General features: G+C 38.2%; 3 protein-coding genes across 5 annotated transcripts; 2 read left to right on the top strand and 1 right to left on the bottom strand.

Annotated features, from left to right (window-relative positions):
- The first annotated feature begins 2,397 nt into the window (after positions 1–2,397).
- LOC113687037 (prolactin-releasing peptide receptor) lies at positions 2,398–13,597 on the top strand. 3 transcript variants are annotated; one of them, XM_089189393.1, is made up of 2 exons: positions 2,398–2,533; positions 11,776–13,597. In XM_089189393.1, the coding sequence occupies exon 2, from the start codon at positions 11,813–11,815 to the stop codon at positions 12,884–12,886; it is 1,074 nt and encodes a 357-aa protein (XP_089045519.1). In that variant the 5' UTR covers positions 2,398–2,533; positions 11,776–11,812; the 3' UTR covers positions 12,887–13,597. The 3 variants fall into 3 exon arrangements, with proteins under 3 accessions (XP_089045519.1, XP_089045517.1, XP_089045518.1); XM_089189391.1 differs by lacking the exon at positions 2,398–2,533 and adding an exon at positions 9,342–9,919; XM_089189392.1 differs by lacking the exon at positions 2,398–2,533 and adding an exon at positions 9,342–9,999.
- On the top strand, positions 3,452–5,524 carry LOC149036640 (prolactin-releasing peptide receptor-like). The gene has a single exon (XM_089189390.1). It carries the CDS (start codon positions 3,452–3,454, stop codon positions 4,523–4,525), a length of 1,074 nt encoding a protein of 357 aa, XP_089045516.1. The 3' UTR covers positions 4,526–5,524.
- Positions 13,574–20,146, bottom strand: LOC113687042 (putative serine incorporator). The gene is made up of 6 exons (XM_089189382.1): positions 19,784–20,146; positions 17,969–18,194; positions 16,864–17,208; positions 16,558–16,629; positions 15,481–15,844; positions 13,574–14,884 (listed from the first exon to the last, which is right to left on the bottom strand). Exons 1-6 carry the CDS (start codon positions 20,012–20,014, stop codon positions 14,743–14,745), a joined length of 1,380 nt encoding a protein of 459 aa, XP_089045508.1. The 5' UTR covers positions 20,015–20,146; the 3' UTR covers positions 13,574–14,742.
- Positions 20,147–20,166: the final 20 nt, after the last annotated feature.

Below are 20,166 nucleotides of genomic sequence, written 5' to 3'. Positions count from 1 at the left end.
TGGTGTCTGCATCTCCGCAAAATCTGCGGATGTTTTTCTCTTCCTCTTTCCTAAGACATTGCTTAATGCTCTTCGAGACTGATGTTCATTTGCATCAGAAGTGTTTTCTAAAGTTTATAATTATGCTATCGGCTTATAACCGGAACTTACATGTGAGTTGTCTGCTCTTAAGCTCTCAAACTGCGCCCTAAAAGGTTTTACACTTATTTTTAGTGCCACTTCCTACCTCTTAAGACATTTCCAATTAATTTTGGAAGAAAATCTCCTTGTAAAATAGACAGTTTTAGGCTCTGTCAGAGGCAGCGGAGCGTATCGAGTCGTGAGGGGTGGGGAGGGGGTCATCGTAAGCCAAGCCAACTGCATACCCTCGATGATAGTCGTTGCGTTCATTGCACAAAAATCGTTTTTGCAATCCTGAAAACAGTATCTCGTGTTTCTGTGGTTTATTTCACCCAGCAAAATTCCTCTGAAATGATTTGTGAAAAGATCAGTATATATAATGAATATTTTGTCGGGCCAATTTTCTTCCAGGTTATTTAGTGTTAACAACTGAGTTGAAAACGTAAATTGGCCACCGTAAAGGGTAAAAAAGCTAACGTTTCGAGCATTAGCCCTTCGTCAGAGCGATTGATTTCTTCCACACTGAAACGTGATTGTGTTTGTAGGGTGTGGGGTAGGGAGGGGCTAGAGATTGAGCTGGAGCCATCAGTTACATAGAAAACTCGACATAGTCGAATACATGATCGTAATTGCCTCTGTGAAACCATAGATGTCAATTTGCAATTTTTCAGTATTGCTCAGAATGACAAATCGTCTTCTAAATTAGTCACTACAAATTACATTTTGCAAACCTTAAAGGATCATTGTTTTTCAGTCGGAAGCTAGATAAATCTGATAAATTTCGTGTACTTCACATTTTCAGATAATCGAAAAAGTCACTCCAACAAATTTTGAAGTGTTTCTTGACGCCAAATTTGAATTGATAGCGAGTTTATCTCGACAGCCGAAATCTGCCTGTCGAGGAAATAGTTTGCCAGAGATATTATCAGAGAACAATTTTCAAAAGCTATTGTCGTGGGAAATAAAGCGCTGGGGCTGAATTTCCTCAAAACTCTTCACAACTCTTCTTCCTCAGCAATTGTCTTGTCAAGTTGTCTACCCTTGTAAATTTTAACAAGTCTTAATTGTTCAAAACCTGACGTGTAAATTTTAAAACAAAGTTGGCTGTCAAGGTTAATTTTGTCATATTCTTCTCCCTATCCAAATGCCAACAAACGTTTGTCAAGGAAGGCTTGCAATTGTAAATACTCCATTGTTCGATCGGGCAGAAAGTTTCCGAGTAATTGACGAAGTAAAAAATGAATTCAAATGTGATATCATTTTCGCAATTTGATATGATCAATAAAGTAGGCGAGTCGCTTGGGTGGGATATGTTACTCTCTCGGAATGACCTAAATTGTGGTAACATGCATTTTTATCTGGCATCAACCAACTCTTACAAGCCACCACCCATGTAAACACAAATGTTTTCTGTCAACTAGCTTCACTTTGTAATTCAAATTGACCAGCGTTGCTCTGATACGATCGCAACTGACTCGCGGCACTTTTACGAGCTGTTTGGTTCATGAACAACGCAGAATTCAACAGGTATAAATATTTAATAATCTATTTTTTGTTCGAATTAGTTACCAGTGGCTAAAAGGACAGCACGCTTCTGTTATTGAGGGGTAAGCAAGTTTTCATTTTTCGCCATTTACACGCATCCTAAGTAGTTCGAAAAAGAAAAATTTTTATCAACTATTCCTCATGTCAAATAGAAAAATCTTTTTATTGGAGATGTCGGCTTTTGCTTTGCGAAACCGTAATACGTAATTTATGGCTCTTTTACTTCTCACGTGGAAAAAATTATTTTAACGGCGTTCTATATTTTCTCCTTAAGTGCAACGAAATAATTTGAATATTTACAAAGAAACATATAGCTTTTAAAGCTGTTTTTATGAACGTAACTATTAAGACAGGGCAGTTTCTCATATGCGGAGCTTAAGCACTTGCTAGTGGCTTCCACGCTTATAATGATTAAATAACGTTGTTAAACACTGCTAATATTATCTAAAAAAATCAACTCCTTCAAAGCTTCTGTAAAAAAACTCGCACTAGGAGGAAAAAATTTTTCTCAAGGATGATATATATGCAACCATCTGCCAAGCTGCGTACGTGTTTCGGGTGTTAATTAAAAAATTTTCAGCGGCTTACCGCAAAGTGATTGAATGCCTGTCACTGACGATAAGCCAACATTAGACTTTGGAAGAGCAAATAAAAGAGGTACGGAAAGATGTGAGAGTAGGGTATTCAGCATAGCACTTATAAGGGAAATTGAGAAAGCTGCATGTACATGATAACCGATGTTTAACACGGACAAACACTCATAAGTTACCCGCAGCCGCAGCGTCAATATTGATCCTGAGAACCTTCTGTTCAAAGAGCTCTGCACATCTCAGACCGCGCATTGTAATTTTGACGAAAATAAGAAAACGTGAGTTTTGATGGTCTATTTGATCGTGTGTGGTTATGTTGTGATGTTTTTCAACTATAAACGTAAAGGGAATGCAAATTTAGAGGATGACACTCGCTGTGACATCCATCCAAACTCAGATATCTGATGATGATTTTAACAACGTTTTCAAAATTTTTTGACAAAGTTATTTCGAATTGTAGTGTTTCAAAAGTTTTCTCTGATGCCTTCTTCTGTCCAGAAATTTTTTTCAAATTTTTGCCGTGGGGCATGTGATTAATTAATAAACTTTTCAAGCTTTTCCGGTCAGAGAGTGACCGAAGTCTCGAACAGATATAGACCGATCTCTTTTAAAAGACTCTTTATCTCAGATATCAGATATCTGAGATATCTTTTTCGAAGAAGTGCCAAATCAAAAACAATTAAATTTTGTCAAACTACGATTTCATTTTCAGCACAGATGAAAAACTGATTCTGAGTCTCAAAACAGTCTTTTCAATTTAAGACGAACATGGCATAAAAGTTTCTTGTGGCATTTCCTCCCTCGAGTAAATCTTAGACTAAGAGCAGTCCTTTTTTCTCAGCGAAAACTGTCTCATGATTCTAAGAAAAAAACTCAGTGAAAAAAAAAATTGTTGTCAGCGCGCCGCGCCTCACTTCCAGAGTTGCGCGCGGCGGGCTGCTACGGTTGCTGAGCCAATAAAATGTTTTGCTTGCCCAAGTTTACGAGGTGTAAACTTTTATTATTACAAGATAAGTCTATCAATGTTGATGGGAAATAGTTTAGGACTCTGTGATGCAAAATTTCAGCGAAGAAGACCGACAAAGAAACACAAGGCTCAAGTTTTTAACAATAGAAAGGGTTGTTTACTAACTTCTCTCTTCTTCAATTTACACGACAGGAATTCATAAGAAGCTTGTTTTAGTCTAGTAAGGAATATGAACTCGTCGAGCTTTCAACCGCTAAATGGCAAACCTAATGTTTCCATTACTGGGTCGCATTTCATCGAGCCGGGAGCATCAAAGGTCGTTCGCCTCGTAGTGTTCTCGGTCATAATACTCGCCAGTTTGATTGGCAATTCATTGGTTTTAAAAGCAGTGCTGGAACTTCCCAGAAGATACAAACCATTCACGTACTATCTGGTAGCAAATTTGGCTGTAGCCGAAATCATCAGCTCAATCTGCCTTCCATTTACCATGGTGTACTATGAGACGTACAGCTGGAACTTTGGACAGTTTACTTGTAGGCTGATTATTCCTCTACAAGTCATGGCTATTATTGTGGTTACAAGCGACATGGCGGCCATTGCTGTTTATCGCTATCGGGTAATGACATTCCCGGTTAAGAAACAAGTAAAAATATCCATAATGGTGGCGGTGATTGGAGGTTTATGGTTTGCAGCCCTTGCTTTATCGCTGCCTTTAGCTGCAACACGAATTTTGGTGGAGTTACCATCGGGGCACAAAGTTTGTAAGTCAAACTTCTCAACCAGTGACCAGAAAATTTATAGCATCGTGAGATTTGTCCTCTCTTACTTAATACCTTACCTGGTTATGATATGCTCCTATGGAGCTGTGGCAGTTAAACTCAGGCGTCGTCAGCTCCGAAGAAGCGTCGAAGAAGCGTCCGAGATAACTATGACTACGTCAGCATCACGAAGCAACTCGTACGCAGACCCAAGAGCGGCGATCTACGTTCGTCCGAGGGCAGCTAGCAACTTAAACTCCAGATCGGGGTGCAAGTCTAACGTGGAGCTTGAACGCGACCTGTTAAGAATGATCTACGTTATCATCTTGTCATTTGTAGTTTGTTATATCCCCTATCAAGCGTTGTTTTTGTGGGAATATTTTGCAGGCGTGAATGGCCGTTACCACTTTCCTTATCAAAGAATGCTCCGCCGATATTTTTATGTGCTTACGTGTTACCCGAGTGCTCTTCATCCTTTGTGCTATGGTACAATGAACAGATTCTTCGCACAAGCTTTTTCTAAGATAGTAATGTGTAGGCGCTAACAAAAGCTTCTTTCAAAAAGAAATCAGAAACTGAGGTCAGTAGATAGTCACTGAATCGAATCACGCTTAGCTCTAAGCTGTTGAAATAGGGGGACACGGGGGGGGGGGGGGAGGGAGGGGAACAGGGGGGAAACGGGTAGTGGAAGGAATTCACACTGCCCCGCACTTTCACACGCGTACTAATGGTTAGCGCTGCACGCGTTCCCTTCCTTTCTACTGTGAATTTGTTGATTCAGATTCCTTTTAATTTAGTAAAACAGCGTCACTTAAAATTCAGTAGCAGTGTCCTATACATTTCTTAACTGGCCGTCGAGTAACTCGAAGAGTGAGGACCCTTAACCCTTTAACTCCCAGGATCTGATTATTAATTCTCCCTTCTCGCTGCTACACATTTCCTTGCAAATAAGTCACAGAAATTTGGTGTTAGATCAGGACCAAAGTATATCTGGTAAAAATGCCTTATGAAGTTCAACGCAAAACCCCATATTTTCCGCAAGGGGTATTGTTTCCCCTCTGAAATAAGCACAAAATCGAAGTCGCATGGGAATTATTCACAATTACCTTTTGTTTTTGATGTCCTTTAAACATCAGAAAGTTTATTTCTGGGGGTTTCATGTATGTTATCACTGATTGTGCTCGTAAAATTCTAGAAAGTTGTTCACTAGAAAGCCAAAAAGTTTCTTACAAGTTGCCAAAAATGAAAAACTTGCTACCTAGATTTCTTGATATTTTTATTTAAATGTTAGTTAAAAGCTTTATTTATCGTTCTTCATAATGATTGCTGACATCGAGAGCTGGAAACTTAGCAAATCGTGGCGAATTCGAAATTTAAGGATAATCTAAGTCTAACGGAACAAATAATATTAGATACGGACAGGAGTCCATTGTTACTGATAAGAATCGAAATAGGGCAGCGAAACGTTGTCAACTGACAGCTTATGTGTTCAAAAGGCTGATAGACCTTCAAATAATGCGCATAAAGTAAAGTTTTCTATAAAATCGTTTTTTCTTCGTGCTTGATATGTGCGCTTCGTACATAAAAACCCATATTTTGCCTTAAAATTGCTTAGAGGTTACTAGAACCGCAAAAAGTTGCTCGAAAGCCGTCGGGCACAATCGAGACTGGGTCGCGCATTTATGTATCTTTTTTCATTTCATTCCGATTTTATAATAAAGTTCGGATATAACGCGCGCTGTTATTGGTTGAAAGAGCGTGCTCTATGAGAGTATAGAGCATAGAGCTGAGCTAAAGCTGTCACGCCATCTGCCAAATTGTACCATGTTCGGCCTTTTTCCGGGACTTATTTTTAGCTTTATTCCGATAACTGAAAGTGAAATTTCGGAACAAGCGAGCCGGCAAGTAGTAAAAAAATCAAATAAAGGTTTGTAAACATACCAGGCGCCGTAATTTACGTTATTAAAACGTGAGCAGATACGAAAATCCTCAAAGGAAAAACAAAATAGACATTCCGAGTTTTAAAGATTGATTCACGCTCAGTTAGATTGCAAGCTTACGTACGAAAATAAAAATCAAACATAGCTAACATTCATATAGTATATAAAGTTCAGTGTTCAAAAACAAAACAGAACAAAACAGAAATGATGAAAAATATAACCAAACTGGCATATTTGTGAAAATTCATTCTAACCATAACGGTGTCTAAGCGAATATGATCATGCTGAATTCCATCGCGGCTCGCTCATCATGGCGATCTCCGGTCATCACAGTAAAGCAAGCCTCAGAAAATACATCGGCCGCCCTTCGAGAGAAAAAATAAGAGCTTACTCTGATATCCCTTCCGATGCGTTGAGTGGAAAGTCACATCTGTCATTGCAGCCGAGTTTTGCCACGCTGTCATCTCGAGCGATCTTCATGTTCCGGTGAATTCGGCTGTCGTTCATTCAAAAAACACTCGCCTTGAACAGTTTGTGTTCTACCTTGTCATGTGAAAAAACTCGCGTGTTTTTATGAGCCATAATTCGGCTGAAGTTCGCTGAACATTTCACTTCAAGATTCTGTATTAGAGACTTAAAAATTTCAGGCAAAACTGTTAAATTCGACCTGCCGAACTATTTCAGTTTGTAAGCTATCGCAGAATGTGAACTTTGATGGTTTGACACTTTTGACAGCTTTAGTCTTGTACAGCCAATCAGATTATTTGAACCATTCTAACAGGGATTCTGATTGGCTTATTGAAGCGTGCTTTATGAGAGTATACAGCATGCTGACGACACTGTTGTTCGCTTTGCAAATAAAGTTTGTTTTGAAAATTGAAAGTAATGCTTGGGTAATTTAACGGATTCTTTATTATAAAACAAATAGAGAAGCCTTGACTGTGCTCTGTTCTGTTATAAAGCACTTAGGAAGCGGTTAGAGCACTCAAGAAATGGGGAGAAACACTCGACTACGTCTCGTGTTTTTCCCTACACTTCTCTCGTGCTCTAGCCGCTTCCTGCGTGCTTTATAACAGAACAGAGCACAGTCAAGGCTTCTCTATTTGTTTTATAATAATAATTTGTTAACTAAAATCCCATCGTTTGGAAAGCTACAAAGCATTATTGAAATAATTAACCAAAAAACTCTACCCACTCCCGACACCAAGTTTCGGTCGCATTTGGACTTCGCGGTTTTTTTTAAAGTGAGGTGTGGAGCAGTTGATTTCGCGAGGATCCTTTAAATGTAAACAGCTGAAAAATTGAGCGTGGAAATTCAGCTTTAATTGAGGATAAATTATAAGGAAGAAGTTTGATGAAAATTTACAAAGGGAGGCTCCCGAGCTGGGACTGATTCGTAATGAGATTTTTTTTTCGTTGTTGATTAAAGTTACCATGCACCGCTAGACTTCTATATTAGACGTTATTCAAAGAGGAGAATTATCAAAGCTTATCATCGTCTAGCGATTTCATTCGGAGGTTGAGAGTTCGTGAATAAATGCAAATGTATTTCTAAGTATTGATTTTTCGGGGCATTACACAAAACATCGTTCAAATTTTGGTTTACGTTTCATTCAACTAGAGAGCATTTTATCGTTTCAGAGCTTTGCTGCCGAAATCCATCTGCTAAAGGTTTCATTAAGAATCGACATCTCGATTGTTCCTAAAGTTGATTTAAATGTTTAATATCGTATGAACCAAAGATAGAACAACCCGTACTTTCCTGATTAATCCTTTTTTTTTTTCATTTCCCGATAACGTGCTAAGCCACTACCCTGACTGAAGAATTCTTCTTAATCCGGCAGATTGGTGAGATCAGTTCATTCACCAAAGAAAATTCTCCATAATTTCAGAAACAGCTCTAATTTTAAGGTAAGAAATTGGTGTGAAACTAATTTTGGACTAAAGTCAATAAAAGGTCAGACATCCGGTTGTAAAAAAACAAGTTGTCTTTTTGGTTGTTGTTGCAAATTTCCAATAGACGACAAGAGAATGTCCAATCATGGTGGCAAGAGTGGGATCAAGATAGCATAAGTAAGTAGAAATTTGAGAACCAACTTTGGACAGTTCTTTAATCGAATAATTTTAGGAGTCAAATTACGTCATGAAGTGAGACTGGATAAATTTCAAGCTGGAAGAAGGGTGCAACCAATTTTTTTCATATAAGGCAGAAGAACTCAGCTAACAAGGCATTACTTATTAGATCTCTGAAAGACCTGGATACATTCTCTTTTAGCAAAAAAGTGATACTTCTTTTGCTGTCGGAACTCTTTCCTAAGACATCGCTTAATGCTCTTCGAGACTGATGTTCATTTGCATCAGAAGTGTTTTCTAAAGTTTATACTTACGCCTACTGGCTTGTAACCGGAACTTACATGTAAGTTTTCTGCTCTTAAGCTCTCAAACTGCACCTTAAAAGGTGTTATACTTATTTTTAGTGCCACTTCCTACCTCTTAAGAAATTCCCAGTTAATTTTGGAAGAAAATCTCCTTGTAAAATAGACAGCTTTAGGCTCTGTCAGAGGCAGCGGAACGTATCGAGTCGTGAGGGGTGGGGAGGGGGTCATCGTAAGCCAAGCCAACTGCATACCCTCGATGATAGTCGTTTCGTTCATTGCACAAAAATCGTTTTCGCAATCCTGAAAACAGTATCTCGTGTGTCTGTGGTTTATTTCACCCAGCACAATTCCTCTGAAATGATTTGTGAAAAGATCAGTATATATAATAAATATTTGGTTGGCCAATTTTCTTCCAGGTAATTTAATGTTAACAACTGAGTTGAAAACGTAAATTGGCCACCGTAAAGGGTAAAAAAAGCTAACGTTTCGAGCGTTAGCCCTTCGTCAGAGCGATTGATTTCTTCCACACTGAAACGTGAGTGTGTTTGTGGGGTGTGGGGTGGGGAGGGGCTAGAGATTGAGCTGGAGCCAGAAGTTACATAGAAAACTCGACGTAGTCGAATACATATATGTTATTTGCCGGCTAAGGGTCGGTCCGTATGGTGAAAAACTGTGACCGAGGTCTTGAAATGCATTTTCAAGACCTCGGTCACAGTTTTTCACCATACGGACCGACCCTTAGCCGGCAAATAACATATATGTAATTGCCTCTGTGAAACTTCAGATCGTCTACTAAATTAGTCACTACAAATTACATTTTGCAAACCTTAAAGGATCATTGTTTTTCAGTCGGAAGCTAGATAAATCTGATAAATTTCGTGTACTTCACATTTTCAGATAATCGAAAAAGTCACTCCAACAAATTTTGTAGTATTTCTTGACGCCGAATTTGAATTGATAGCGAGTTTATCTCGACAGCTGAAGTCTGCCTGTCAAGGAAAAAGTTTGCCAGAGATGTTATCAGAGAACACTCGTCAAAAGCTATTGTCGTGGGAAATTAAGCCCTGGGGCTGAATTTCCTAAAAACTCTTCACAACTCTTCTTCCTCAGCAAGCGTCTTGTCAAGTTGTCTACACTTGTTAATTTTAACAAGTCTTATTGTTCAAAACCTGACGTGTAAATTTTAGAACAAAGTTGGCTGTCAAGGTTAATTTTGTCATATTCTTCTCCCTATCCAAATGCCAACAAACGTTTGTCAAGGAAAGCTTGCAATTGTAAATACTCCATTGTTCGATCGGGCGGAAAGTTTCCAAGTAATTGACGAAGTTAAAAATGAATTCAAATGCGATATCATTTTCGCAATTTGATATGAGCAATAAAGTAGGCGAGTCGCTTGGGTGGGATATGTTACTCTCTCGGAATGACCTAAATTGTGGTACCATGCATTTTTATCTGGCATTGACCAACTCTTACAAGGCACCACCCATGTAAACACAAATGTTCTCTGTCAACTAGCTTCACTTTGTAATTCAAATTGACCAGCGTTGCTCTGATACGGTCGCAACTGACTCGCAGTACTTTTACGAGCTGTTTGGTTCATGAACAACGCAGAATTCAACAGGTATAGATATTTAATAATCTAATTTTTGTTCGAATTAGTTAGCATTGGCTAAAAGGATAGCACGCTTCTGTTATTGAGGGGTAGGCAAGTTTTCATTTTTCGCCATTTACACGCATCCTAAGTAGTTCGAAAAAGAAAAATTTTTATCAACTATTCCTTATGTCATATAGAAAAATCTTTTTATTGGAGATGTCGGCTTTTGCTTTGCGAAACCGTAATACGTAATTTATGGCTCTTTTACTTCTCACGCGGAAAAAATGATTTTAACGGCGTTCTATATTTTCTCCTTAAGTGCAACGAAATAATTTGAATATTTACAAAGAAACATATCGCTTTTAAAGCTGTTTTTATGAACGTAACTATTAAAACAGGGCAGTTTCTCATATGCGGAAAAATATTTTTTATAAAGCTTTCTATCTGTTCTCTTTGAGCGCAACGTGACAATAGGAACATTTACGTTCTATGTGGCACCACAGCCAGTGATTTTAGGCTCAATTAAAACTAGTGGAGCTTAAGGACTTGCTAGTGGCTTCCACGCTTATAATGATTAAATAACGTTGTTAAACACTGCTAATATTATCTAAAAAAATCAACTCCTTCAAAGCTTCTGTAAAAAAACTCGCACCAGGAGGAAAAATTTTTCTCAAGGATGATATATATGCAACCATCTGCCAAGCTGCGTACGTGTTCCGGGTGTTAATTAAAAAATTTTCAGCGGCTTACCGCAAAGTGATTGAATGCCTGTCACTGACGATAAGCCAACATTAGACTTTGGAAGAGCAAACGAAAGAGGTACGGAAAGATGTGAAAGTGGTGTATTCAGCATAGCACTTATAAGGGAAATTGAGAAAGCTGCGTGTACAGACACTCATAAGTTACCCGCAGCCGCAGCGTCAATATTGATCCTAAGAACCTGCTCTTTAAAGAGCTCTGCACATCTCAGACCGCGCATTGTAATTTTGACGAAAACAAGAAAACGTGAGTTTTGATGGCCTATTTGATCGTGTGTAGTTATGTTGTGACGTTTTTCAACTATAAACGTAAAGGGAATGCAAATTTAGAGGATGACACTCGCTGTGACATCCATCCAAACTCAGATATCTGATGATGATTTTAACAACGTTTTCAAAAGTTTTTGACAAAGTTATTTCGAATTGTAGTGTTTCAAAAATTTTCTCTGATACCTTCTTGTGTCCAGAAATTTTCTTCAAATTTTTGCCGTGGGGGATGTGATTAATTAATAAACTTTTCAAGCTTTTCCGGTCAGAGTGACCGAAGTCTCGAACAGATATAGACCGATCTCTTTTAAAAGACTCTTTATCTCAGATATCAGATATCTGAGATATCTTTTTCGAAGAATAGCCAAATCAAAAACAATTATATTTTGTCAAACTACGATTTCATTTCCAGCACAGATGAAAAACTGATTCTGAGTCTCAAAATGGTCTTTTCAATTTAAGACGAACATGGCATAAAAGTTTCTTGTGGCATTTCCTCCTTCGAGTAAATATCAGACTAAGAGTGGTCTTTTTTTCTCAGCGAAATCTACCTCATGATTCCAAGAAAAAAATTCAGTGAAAAAAAAATTGATGTCAGCGCGCCGCGCCTCACTTCCAGAGTTGCGCGCGGCGGGCTGCTACGGTTGCTGAGCCAATAAAATGTTTTGCTTACCCAAGTTTACGCGGTGTAACCTTTTATTATTACAAGATTAGTCCATCAATGTTGATAGGAAATAGTTTAGGACTCTGTAATGCAAAATTTCAGCGTAGAAGACCGACAACGAAACACAAGGCTCAAGTTTTCAACAGTAGAAAGGGTCGTTTACTAACTTCTCTCTTCTTCAATTTTCATGAGAGGAATTCATAACAAGCTTGTTTTAGTGTGGTAAGGAATATGAACTCGTCGAGCTTTCAACCGCTAAATGGCAAACCTAATGTTTCCATTACTGGGTCGCATTTCATCGAGCCGGGAGCATCAAAGGTCGTTCGCCTCGTAGTGTTCTCGGTCATAATACTCGCTAGTTTGATTGGCAATTCATTGGTTTTAAAAGCAGTGCTGGAACTTCCCAGAAGATACAAACCATTCACGTACTATCTGGTTGCAAATTTGGCTGTAGCCGAAATCATCAGCTCAATCTGCCTTCCATTTACCATGGTGTACTATGAGACGTACAGCTGGAACTTTGGACAGTTTACTTGTAGGCTGATTATTCCTCTACAAGTCATGGCTATTATTGTAGTTACAAGCGACATGGCGGCCATTGCTGTTTATCGCTATCGGGTAATGACATTCCCGGTTAAGAAACAAGTAAAAATATCCAAAATGGTGGCGGTGATTGGAGGTTTATGGTTTGCAGCCCTTGCTTTATCGCTGCCTTTAGCTGCAACACGGATTTTGGTGGAGTTACCATCGGGGCACAAAGTTTGTAAGTCAAACTTCTCAACCAGTGACCAGAAAATTTATAGCATCGTGAGATTTGTTCTCTCTTACTTAATACCTTACCTGGTTATGATATGCTCCTATGGAGCTGTGGCAGTTAAACTCAGGCGTCGTCAGCTCCGAAGAAGCGTCGAAGAAGCGTCCGAGATAACTATGACTACGTCAGCATCACGAAGCAACTCGTACGCAGACCCAAGAGCGGCGATCTACGCTCGTCCGAGGGCAGCAAGCAATTTAAACTCCAGATCAGGGCAAAAGTCTAACGTGGAGCTTGAACGCGACCTGTTAAGAATGATCTACGTTATCATCTTGTCATTTGTAGTTTGTTATATCCCCTATCAAGCGTTGTTTTTGTGGGAATATTTTGCAGGCGTGAATGGCCGTTACCACTTTCCTTATCAAAGAATGCTCCGCCGATATTTTTATGTGCTTACGTGTTACCCGAGTGCTCTTCATCCTTTGTGCTATGGTACAATGAACAGATTCTTCGCACAAGCTTTTTCTAAGATAGTAATGTGTAGGCGCTAACAAAAGCTTCTTTCAAAAAGAAAACGGAAACTGAAGTCAGTAGATAGTCACTGAATCGAATCACGCTTAGCTCTAAGCTGTTGAAATAGGGGGACACGACGGGGGGGGGGGGAGGGGAGGGGAGGGGAACGGGGGTGAACGAGTAGTGGAAGGAATTCACACTGTCCCGCACTTCCACACGCGGACTAATGGTTAGCACTGCACGAGTTCACGAGTTCCCTTCCTTTCTACTATGAATTTGTTGATTCAGATTCCTTTTAATTTAGCAAAACAGCGTCACTTAAAATTCAGTAGCAGTATCCTATACATTTCTTAACTGGCCGTCGAGTAACTCGTAAAGTGAGGACCCTTAACCCTTTAACTCACAAGATCTGATTATTAATTCTCCCTTCTCGCTGCTACACATTTCCTTGCAAATAAGTCACAAAAATTTGGTGTTAGATCAGGACCAACAATCTCTACCTGATAAGTTTGAATATCCTCATTACATGTAGGCCGGATAATGTATGAATATCACAGGGAGAAATTACATATTAATCACTACTGGCAGTTAAAAGGTTAACTCTCAGAGGGGCTTATCAGGACAGTCGGATGTCATGGTAATCTCAGACGCAGACGTATCTATAATAAAGAAAATAAGGTAATACAAAAATAAATATTTCTGCAAGTAAATTTTGAGTTCACAACTTAGAATAAAGATATTTATTAACTATAGATCTGTAAAGTCTACAATGTAAACTGCAATATTATCATGACGTGAGCCCCCTCAATGGGAGGACGACATCTGAGTTTGTCTAATAAATAAATGTTGCACAAAACCTAGAGTGTAAGTCACCAGAAATGGAAATCCTAGAAAAAAGAATACGGATAGTGCTAAGATTTCAACAAAAACAGACTGCAAAAAATGGTTTTGGGAAACACTGAAGTACAGAAAAGGATTTCAACCCATTCAGGACCCTCGTAAGTAGTAGTTACACAGAGCTAATCTTACTTTACATAAACTATTGGTAAGATCACCCCTTATTTAATTCGTAACCGATTACTGGTGTCCGATTACGGCCAACTATTCGATTACACTGTCCGATTACAATTGTCCAAAGTGATTGGTGAAATATAAAGCAGCTGATGCACCAATCACATGTGAGGAAATTGTAATGGTTATGATTAATTCGTAACCTCAAGTCTTAAGTTACTTATGAGCATAACCTATAGTACTGTGAATGATCTTGTTATTTAAGCAATATGGCAGGAGAAATGACGCAATCACACACGTGTAGCCCTTTCCACACATGGGTGCATTTCCCAGTTCTCATGTTCAGATTAACTTTCCTCAGTACTTTCGAACCTTGATTTATTTCCAAAAGACTTAATCGCTACATTAGTAGATTACAAACATATTCCGACTGTGCATGTCCCTCACTTTCAACTGCACAAGTTGAGCAGACCTGAAATGCAAGGCAGTTTTCAGCAACAGAATTGCTGTTAACAAGAATTCGCGGTTAATTCTATTAAAAGCCGATACAGCAACCTATGTTACACAATCTAAGATCACAATTCAGTTAAATTATATTTTTTATACCAATTGTAGAATAACCATAATAACTAACATCTGACGATCTCGAACATTCTTTCCACAATCTCTTTCTCCATTTCGTTTCCTTTTTCTAGTCTTTTTTTTTGCCTCTAAATTTGGATTATTTCGCAAAAGCTAAACGCTACAGTCAAAGATTAAAAGCTTCCTCACGCTTTATAAACCTAGGCAGAACAAAAAATTAATGGAGAGCCAAATGTCTAAGCATGCTTGCCTAGAAATCGGTTGCAGTGTCTATGTAATCTGGAGGATAGGCGTGCTCACTTCAGTCAAAATCTCTGTCCGGAAATAGGACTGGAGCAATGAGGGTCCAAATAAACAGCAGCAGACCCATCCAACTGGAAGTTATCTTGATCCACACTGCCACACTGCTGTTTGTAAGGTTGTGGATGTTACTGGATTCTGGCCTGAAATTAAAGCAACTTGTATTTAAATAAAAAGTTTAGGCTGACAGCTGACAACGCAAGACTAAGGCACCAGGTATGAACATTTTAGATTGTTTTAAAAGTTGTACTAAATGGAATTTACTCTTTCCACGAGGAGAAAATCAGTATATGTTCACGTATTCTCCTAAGCAAATTACACTTCCAACAACAATCTAGAATAAGGAAAGGTGTTTCTTTGTTTCAACACAGGGCTGTGTCAAAGAAAAACTTCTGAGTCCCACTGAGGAATTGAACCTCAATGCCTCTAAGGTTCAATTCTTCAAAAGGACCAAGAATTTTTTTCTTTCTCCCATACTTGTGACTACATCATTAAGGGGCTCAAAATTTACCGTCTATCTTGTCCTATTTACAACATTTTAGGATGTCATTTAAGAAAAACTAATGACAAAAGAGACATAACATAGAGGAAGTGGTAGCACAAAACTCTTCAAAGCTGCATGTGTTATTGATTGTTTAGAAATTTTGATAAAGTGTTCTAGAATAAACATTATCCATCTAAAATTCTGCTCCCAAAGAGCACAGAAATATAACTTGGAACAATTTATGCAGTCACTTACTTGTACCAGTTTGTCAGGGTCATCATGACGTAAAGGGAAGCCAGGAACAACATAAAATGATAAAATGAGTAACTGTAAGCCACCTGATCTTGTTCATCATCATACACCTGCTGTCTGTTCCCTTCTTCCATCAGGTTTATGTCACTGTTAGCACCTCCCTCTTCACGAAGGGTAGTAGCCTCAGTGCTACCTGTTGCACTTGCTGCTGGGTTGCTCATACCAAGTTTTCCCACTTGTGAGCTGCTTGCTGTCCTAACACTTGCATACACAACCATGAGAAACATCACCACAACACCAATGATGGCTTGGTTGTCAACGCTCTTCACTGAAGGATCAGGGTTTACAAAGGGGTTACATGAAGGATCTGAAATAAAAATTTGGTCAATGTTATTAGTCTGCATATTCTCCATACTGTTCTCTATACATTTCCTGAGGTGTTGACAAGGAGAATTTGTTTAACAATCAAGAGCTTCTTTAGTTGGTGATCATTTCCTTAAATCTTGTGACCTTAATGTTTTATTCAAGGCTGATATTATAGGGAGAAATTAGATGCTGGTCACTCTTAGGGGTCAGAGGGTAAACAACAAGTAGCACTCAGTCTAGAAAAGCAAAGTGAAATGGTCTTGAACAGGTGATATGCTATGAAAATCAACCACAAAACTACCATGCAAGTCTTAATCTGGAATTTTTTGAGTAAAAGAAACGTAGGGAAATGTTGGTGAGGATGGACATGGAAGGATCTGAAAAAGCAAACATCAGTTGGAATTCAGAGGAGAATTCTATTTTAACTCCTGGAAGTGATTACTATATAACTTCTCCCTATAATATCCATACAATATCCGGCAAACAGGTGAAGAGAATACTCAAACTTATCTGGTAGAAATTGTTATCTTGATCTAAGTGTAACACCATATTCTTGTGACTAATTTAAGAGGAAATGCATAGCTGCAAGAGGGAGAATTGCAATCAAATTTTGGGAATTACAGGGTTAAAGGAAAGAGATAGGCTAAGATCTAATGAGTATGGGATGGTTAAATGTTGACATATACATATTAAAGGGATTTCTTAATCATCCACCTGGGTTGTACAGTAGCGCTGACCAAGTCAAGTAGACAGCATAGAGTGTAATGACTGCTGCTTGGAGCAAACCTGAAAAAAGGAAGAATTTAACAATCACACTACACAAGGTATCATCAAAGACTCATAAAAATTGTGATTAAAAGTATAAATAACACTTGATTTGCCTGCTGACTAATCTTTCATCTGAAGGTCACAAGTTTGAGCACTACCTTACTTTGTGAAAATTATTTTTGTGAAAAAAACCTGCAAAATTTCCAAGCCAGAAAGTACTAGAAATTGAGATCTCTTAAACAAAGAACATACCAGATCTGGGCTGGTGTTCCTGTATCTTGGGGTGAATGGCCAAAGCGGATGCAATTACACACAGGATCAAATTGAAGCTGATGAAAAACTTGTTGGTATGACATTTCTTCTCAGGTGCACTTTCTACACCATGCGTGAAATAGATGTACAAGCAGATAATTCCTGCCACAGCAGTGCCGTACATCAAGAATGTAAAGAAAAGCAGCAGCCCTGCCCAGACTTTGGAGCCACCCTCTTCCATTTTTTCAACCCAAGAGCTGTTCCATGAATGAGCAAAGTCCACAAGAAGAACCAGTTGTATCAAGATAAACAGGAATGCCCCAATCAGGCCAAAGTACATCCAAACTGACAAATAATCAGACCAATGTGTTTGAACATTTATCCTATACATGTAGCCATAATTTGAAGGCTTTATAAAGTAACTAACCCAAGATATTTTGACTGCCCTGATTGGTAAAAAACCTGCCATTTATTGCACCAGTACATTCATAGAAAATTGAGGTGATTTACAACTTTTCTTGTGTTCTCCCAAAATCCCAAGTGGGTTATGCCATTAAATTGATGGAAAGTTTGGTCTATTGCTTATATGAACTAAGACTTAAATATTTTGCTATTTATCCCAATTTAGCTTTTAAAATTTCTGAGACCTTCATGTGATGGGTAATAGAAGTTTTTTTGGATAAGCTATTTCAACATATGGTCTGTAACTGCTTGGCAACAATCAGCAAGTAAAACAATTTGCAAAAAGCTAGAATGAAACATTTTTTACTTGAACAAAATGTTTAAACAAAGTCATGTAATTACATTCTAATCATTCCCCTTTAACTCCCGGCAGTAATTAATTGGACTTGTCCCTATAACATTCATACATTATCCAGCAAATAGCTTATGAGAACACTCAAACTTATCAGGTAGAAGTTGTTATTTTGATCTACCACTAAATTCTCATTACTAATTTACAAGGAAATGTGTAGCAGCTAGAGGGGAGAATTGACCATCAATCTTAGAAGTTAGAGGGTTAACAACTTGAAAAATTAAAAAATGAAAAGATTTTGACAGACATCAAATTAAATGGCAAGACACTAGTTGCATATACTTGCAGTACCTTCAACAAAAGTTCCAGTTGGGATGAAAAAAGCTCCAACAATAAGGCCAACATAAATCAAGACCTTGAGACCCCAGAAGCCATTTTGTATTCCAGACCTTGGATCTTTACTACTCTTTACACCATACATGATGAGGCAGAAGAAAAAGAAGAATGCCGCCATGGCAAAGCAGATACGATACACTGCAAGGTACCCAACGAGGCTGTCACAAATCTTGTCTTCTTTCTGTTAAACAGAGTGATTAACAACTTACTGAGTAAAGTTTAAAAAATTATGTCTAAAGCCAGTCAATCATATTATCTACATGATATCCCAAAATTCTTACTAGTGTGGTCAGTAAGATAATCTGAATTTTGTCATTTATCAGTACTCCGAGCTTAAGCCATTTTGGTCACAATGGTGCCTGGAAAATTTCTGTATTTAGCAGTTGTGTAACACAAAGTAACATAATTATGATAAAAAATAAACGCAAAATTAATAGTACAGTGAAACCTCTGTTAAGAAGACACCCTTGGGACCTTCATAACTGCTCACTTAATAAAGGGTGTCCACTAAATGGAAGTTTGTAAAAATAGCACAATGTTTGTCAATGATTAACATTCAAAGGTTACTCTGTACTGTGATTAAGTTCTATGTTGTTAATGAAGCTATCCAGAGTTCAAGTTCATTACCTTGCACAAATACCAACTTTAATTTGTTGATAATAATGCAAAAACATAACAGCAAAACAGCAACGATAATACATGCAGTACATTGACTCTGATTACATTTAATGTACTATTTCAAGGACATAATCCCATATACTACATTGTCAATCCAGTCCAGTGTCTGCTAAATAGGGATTTATAACAATAGAAATGAGCCAAATACAATTCATTTTAGTGTCTACGTCCCCTTAATAAAGATGTTTACTTAATTGGGGTTCGTTGTAAATGGAAATATAAGATGTTAATTTCGGATTTAATCATCCACCTGGGTTGTATTGCAACACACATAACAGTGTCCACTTAACAGAGGGTTTCTGCTTTATTGTGGGTCTGCTTAATAGAGGTTTCACTGTATTAGTAAAATGCCATAAAAGTGTAAGGCAAAACGCATTGTTCCAGAATCAAAAATGCATCTCATCCATGTCATTGCAGCACAGGGCCAACACACCCTGCTGGCAACTCTTATTGCATTCTCAAACAAATATAACATTGAGAGACTGTCTATAACCCCTCTTTAGAATTACCACTACCCTCTCTGGGCTGAGTATGTGTGTTTACTGGAATCTCACTACAAATCTTCTGTAAACTGGGAAACCGCATTAGATTCAAAACGATATTTATCAAGGGATTGATTAACACCACACAATATGGCCGCTGAAATGGCCGACGCAACGTCATGAAAAAAAGAGCAATACTGAAAGTCTCAAAGGAGAAATGGTAATATTTTCCACGTATTAAACGAGAGAATATCTATTACAATATCGATATGATTTTTTTGCGGTTTGGTAACGATATGGTAAACTGAAAGCAACATTAAGAGATCCGAAAGCTCTGTAGACTTGCTCAGCAGGAAATCACATGAATTTCACTTAAAAACAGACGACAATTCAACGTGTGTTTTCCCCTGAAGCGACTTCTTCTTTCCCATTAGCTTAAATTTAATAGTTAATACAGAAAAAAAAATTCCTGTAGGATTCTGTTACTAAACTATTATCAAATTTCCTCTTGAATCAGGCATTAGTAGGTATCGCGCTTTACAAGGTATTCAGGGGACGAATTGCTCGCTTTTAGGTGTTTTGTAATTGTAGAACACTTTACTGATCTTACCTCACAAAACTTTGGTATTTTATCCATCTCTTCTCTTATTCCTGGTATGAGCACAATACACGACAAAATTAACCCGAAGAGTAGAAAGATAGAGTAGACAATCCTCGTCGATGTAGAGTTCTTGCATGAAGGGCAAGCGTTACAGCACAAACTACAAGCAGCAGAACCACAACAACATGCTATATTGGCAGCACAAGTAGCCGCCGAACAAACACCCAGAACGGCTCCCATTTTGAGGAGGAATGTGTTGAGTACTCCTTACTTTCTTGGGGACAAAACAATTGGTCTTGGTCGTTATGATGGTTCCAATAACAGATTGTCGCGCAAATTATTGACAGTCTTGCAAGTGAGATTGCGGTCAGCAGTATTTTAAGTAGTATATG

This window comes from Pocillopora damicornis, chromosome 12 (assembly GCF_964200805.1).
Source record: "Pocillopora damicornis chromosome 12, jaPocDami1.2, whole genome shotgun sequence".
NCBI lineage: Eukaryota > Metazoa > Cnidaria > Anthozoa > Scleractinia > Pocilloporidae > Pocillopora > Pocillopora damicornis.
The sequence above is the reverse complement of the archived record's forward strand: the minus strand, read 5'-3'. Positions and strand labels throughout refer to the sequence as shown.

What these genes read in the sequence shown, in the direction of transcription:
- LOC113687042 (XM_089189382.1), bottom strand. Translation starts at nt 20,014, where the DNA reads ATGGGAGCCGTTCTGGGTGTTTGTTCGGCGGCTACTTGTGCTGCCAAT. An exon ending in AAATACCAAAGTTTTGTGAG is followed by an intron (nt 18,195 to 19,783) that starts GTAAGATCAGTA and finishes TCTGTTTAACAG; the next exon opens with AAAGAAGACAAGATTTGTGA. An exon ending in ACCCTGACAAACTGGTACAA is followed by an intron (nt 14,885 to 15,480) that starts GTAAGTGACTGC and finishes CTTTAATTTCAG; the next exon opens with GCCAGAATCCAGTAACATCC.
- LOC113687037 (XM_089189393.1), top strand. Translation starts at nt 11,813, where the DNA reads ATGAACTCGTCGAGCTTTCAACCGCTAAATGGCAAACCTAATGTTTCC.
- LOC149036640 (XM_089189390.1), top strand. Translation starts at nt 3,452, where the DNA reads ATGAACTCGTCGAGCTTTCAACCGCTAAATGGCAAACCTAATGTTTCC.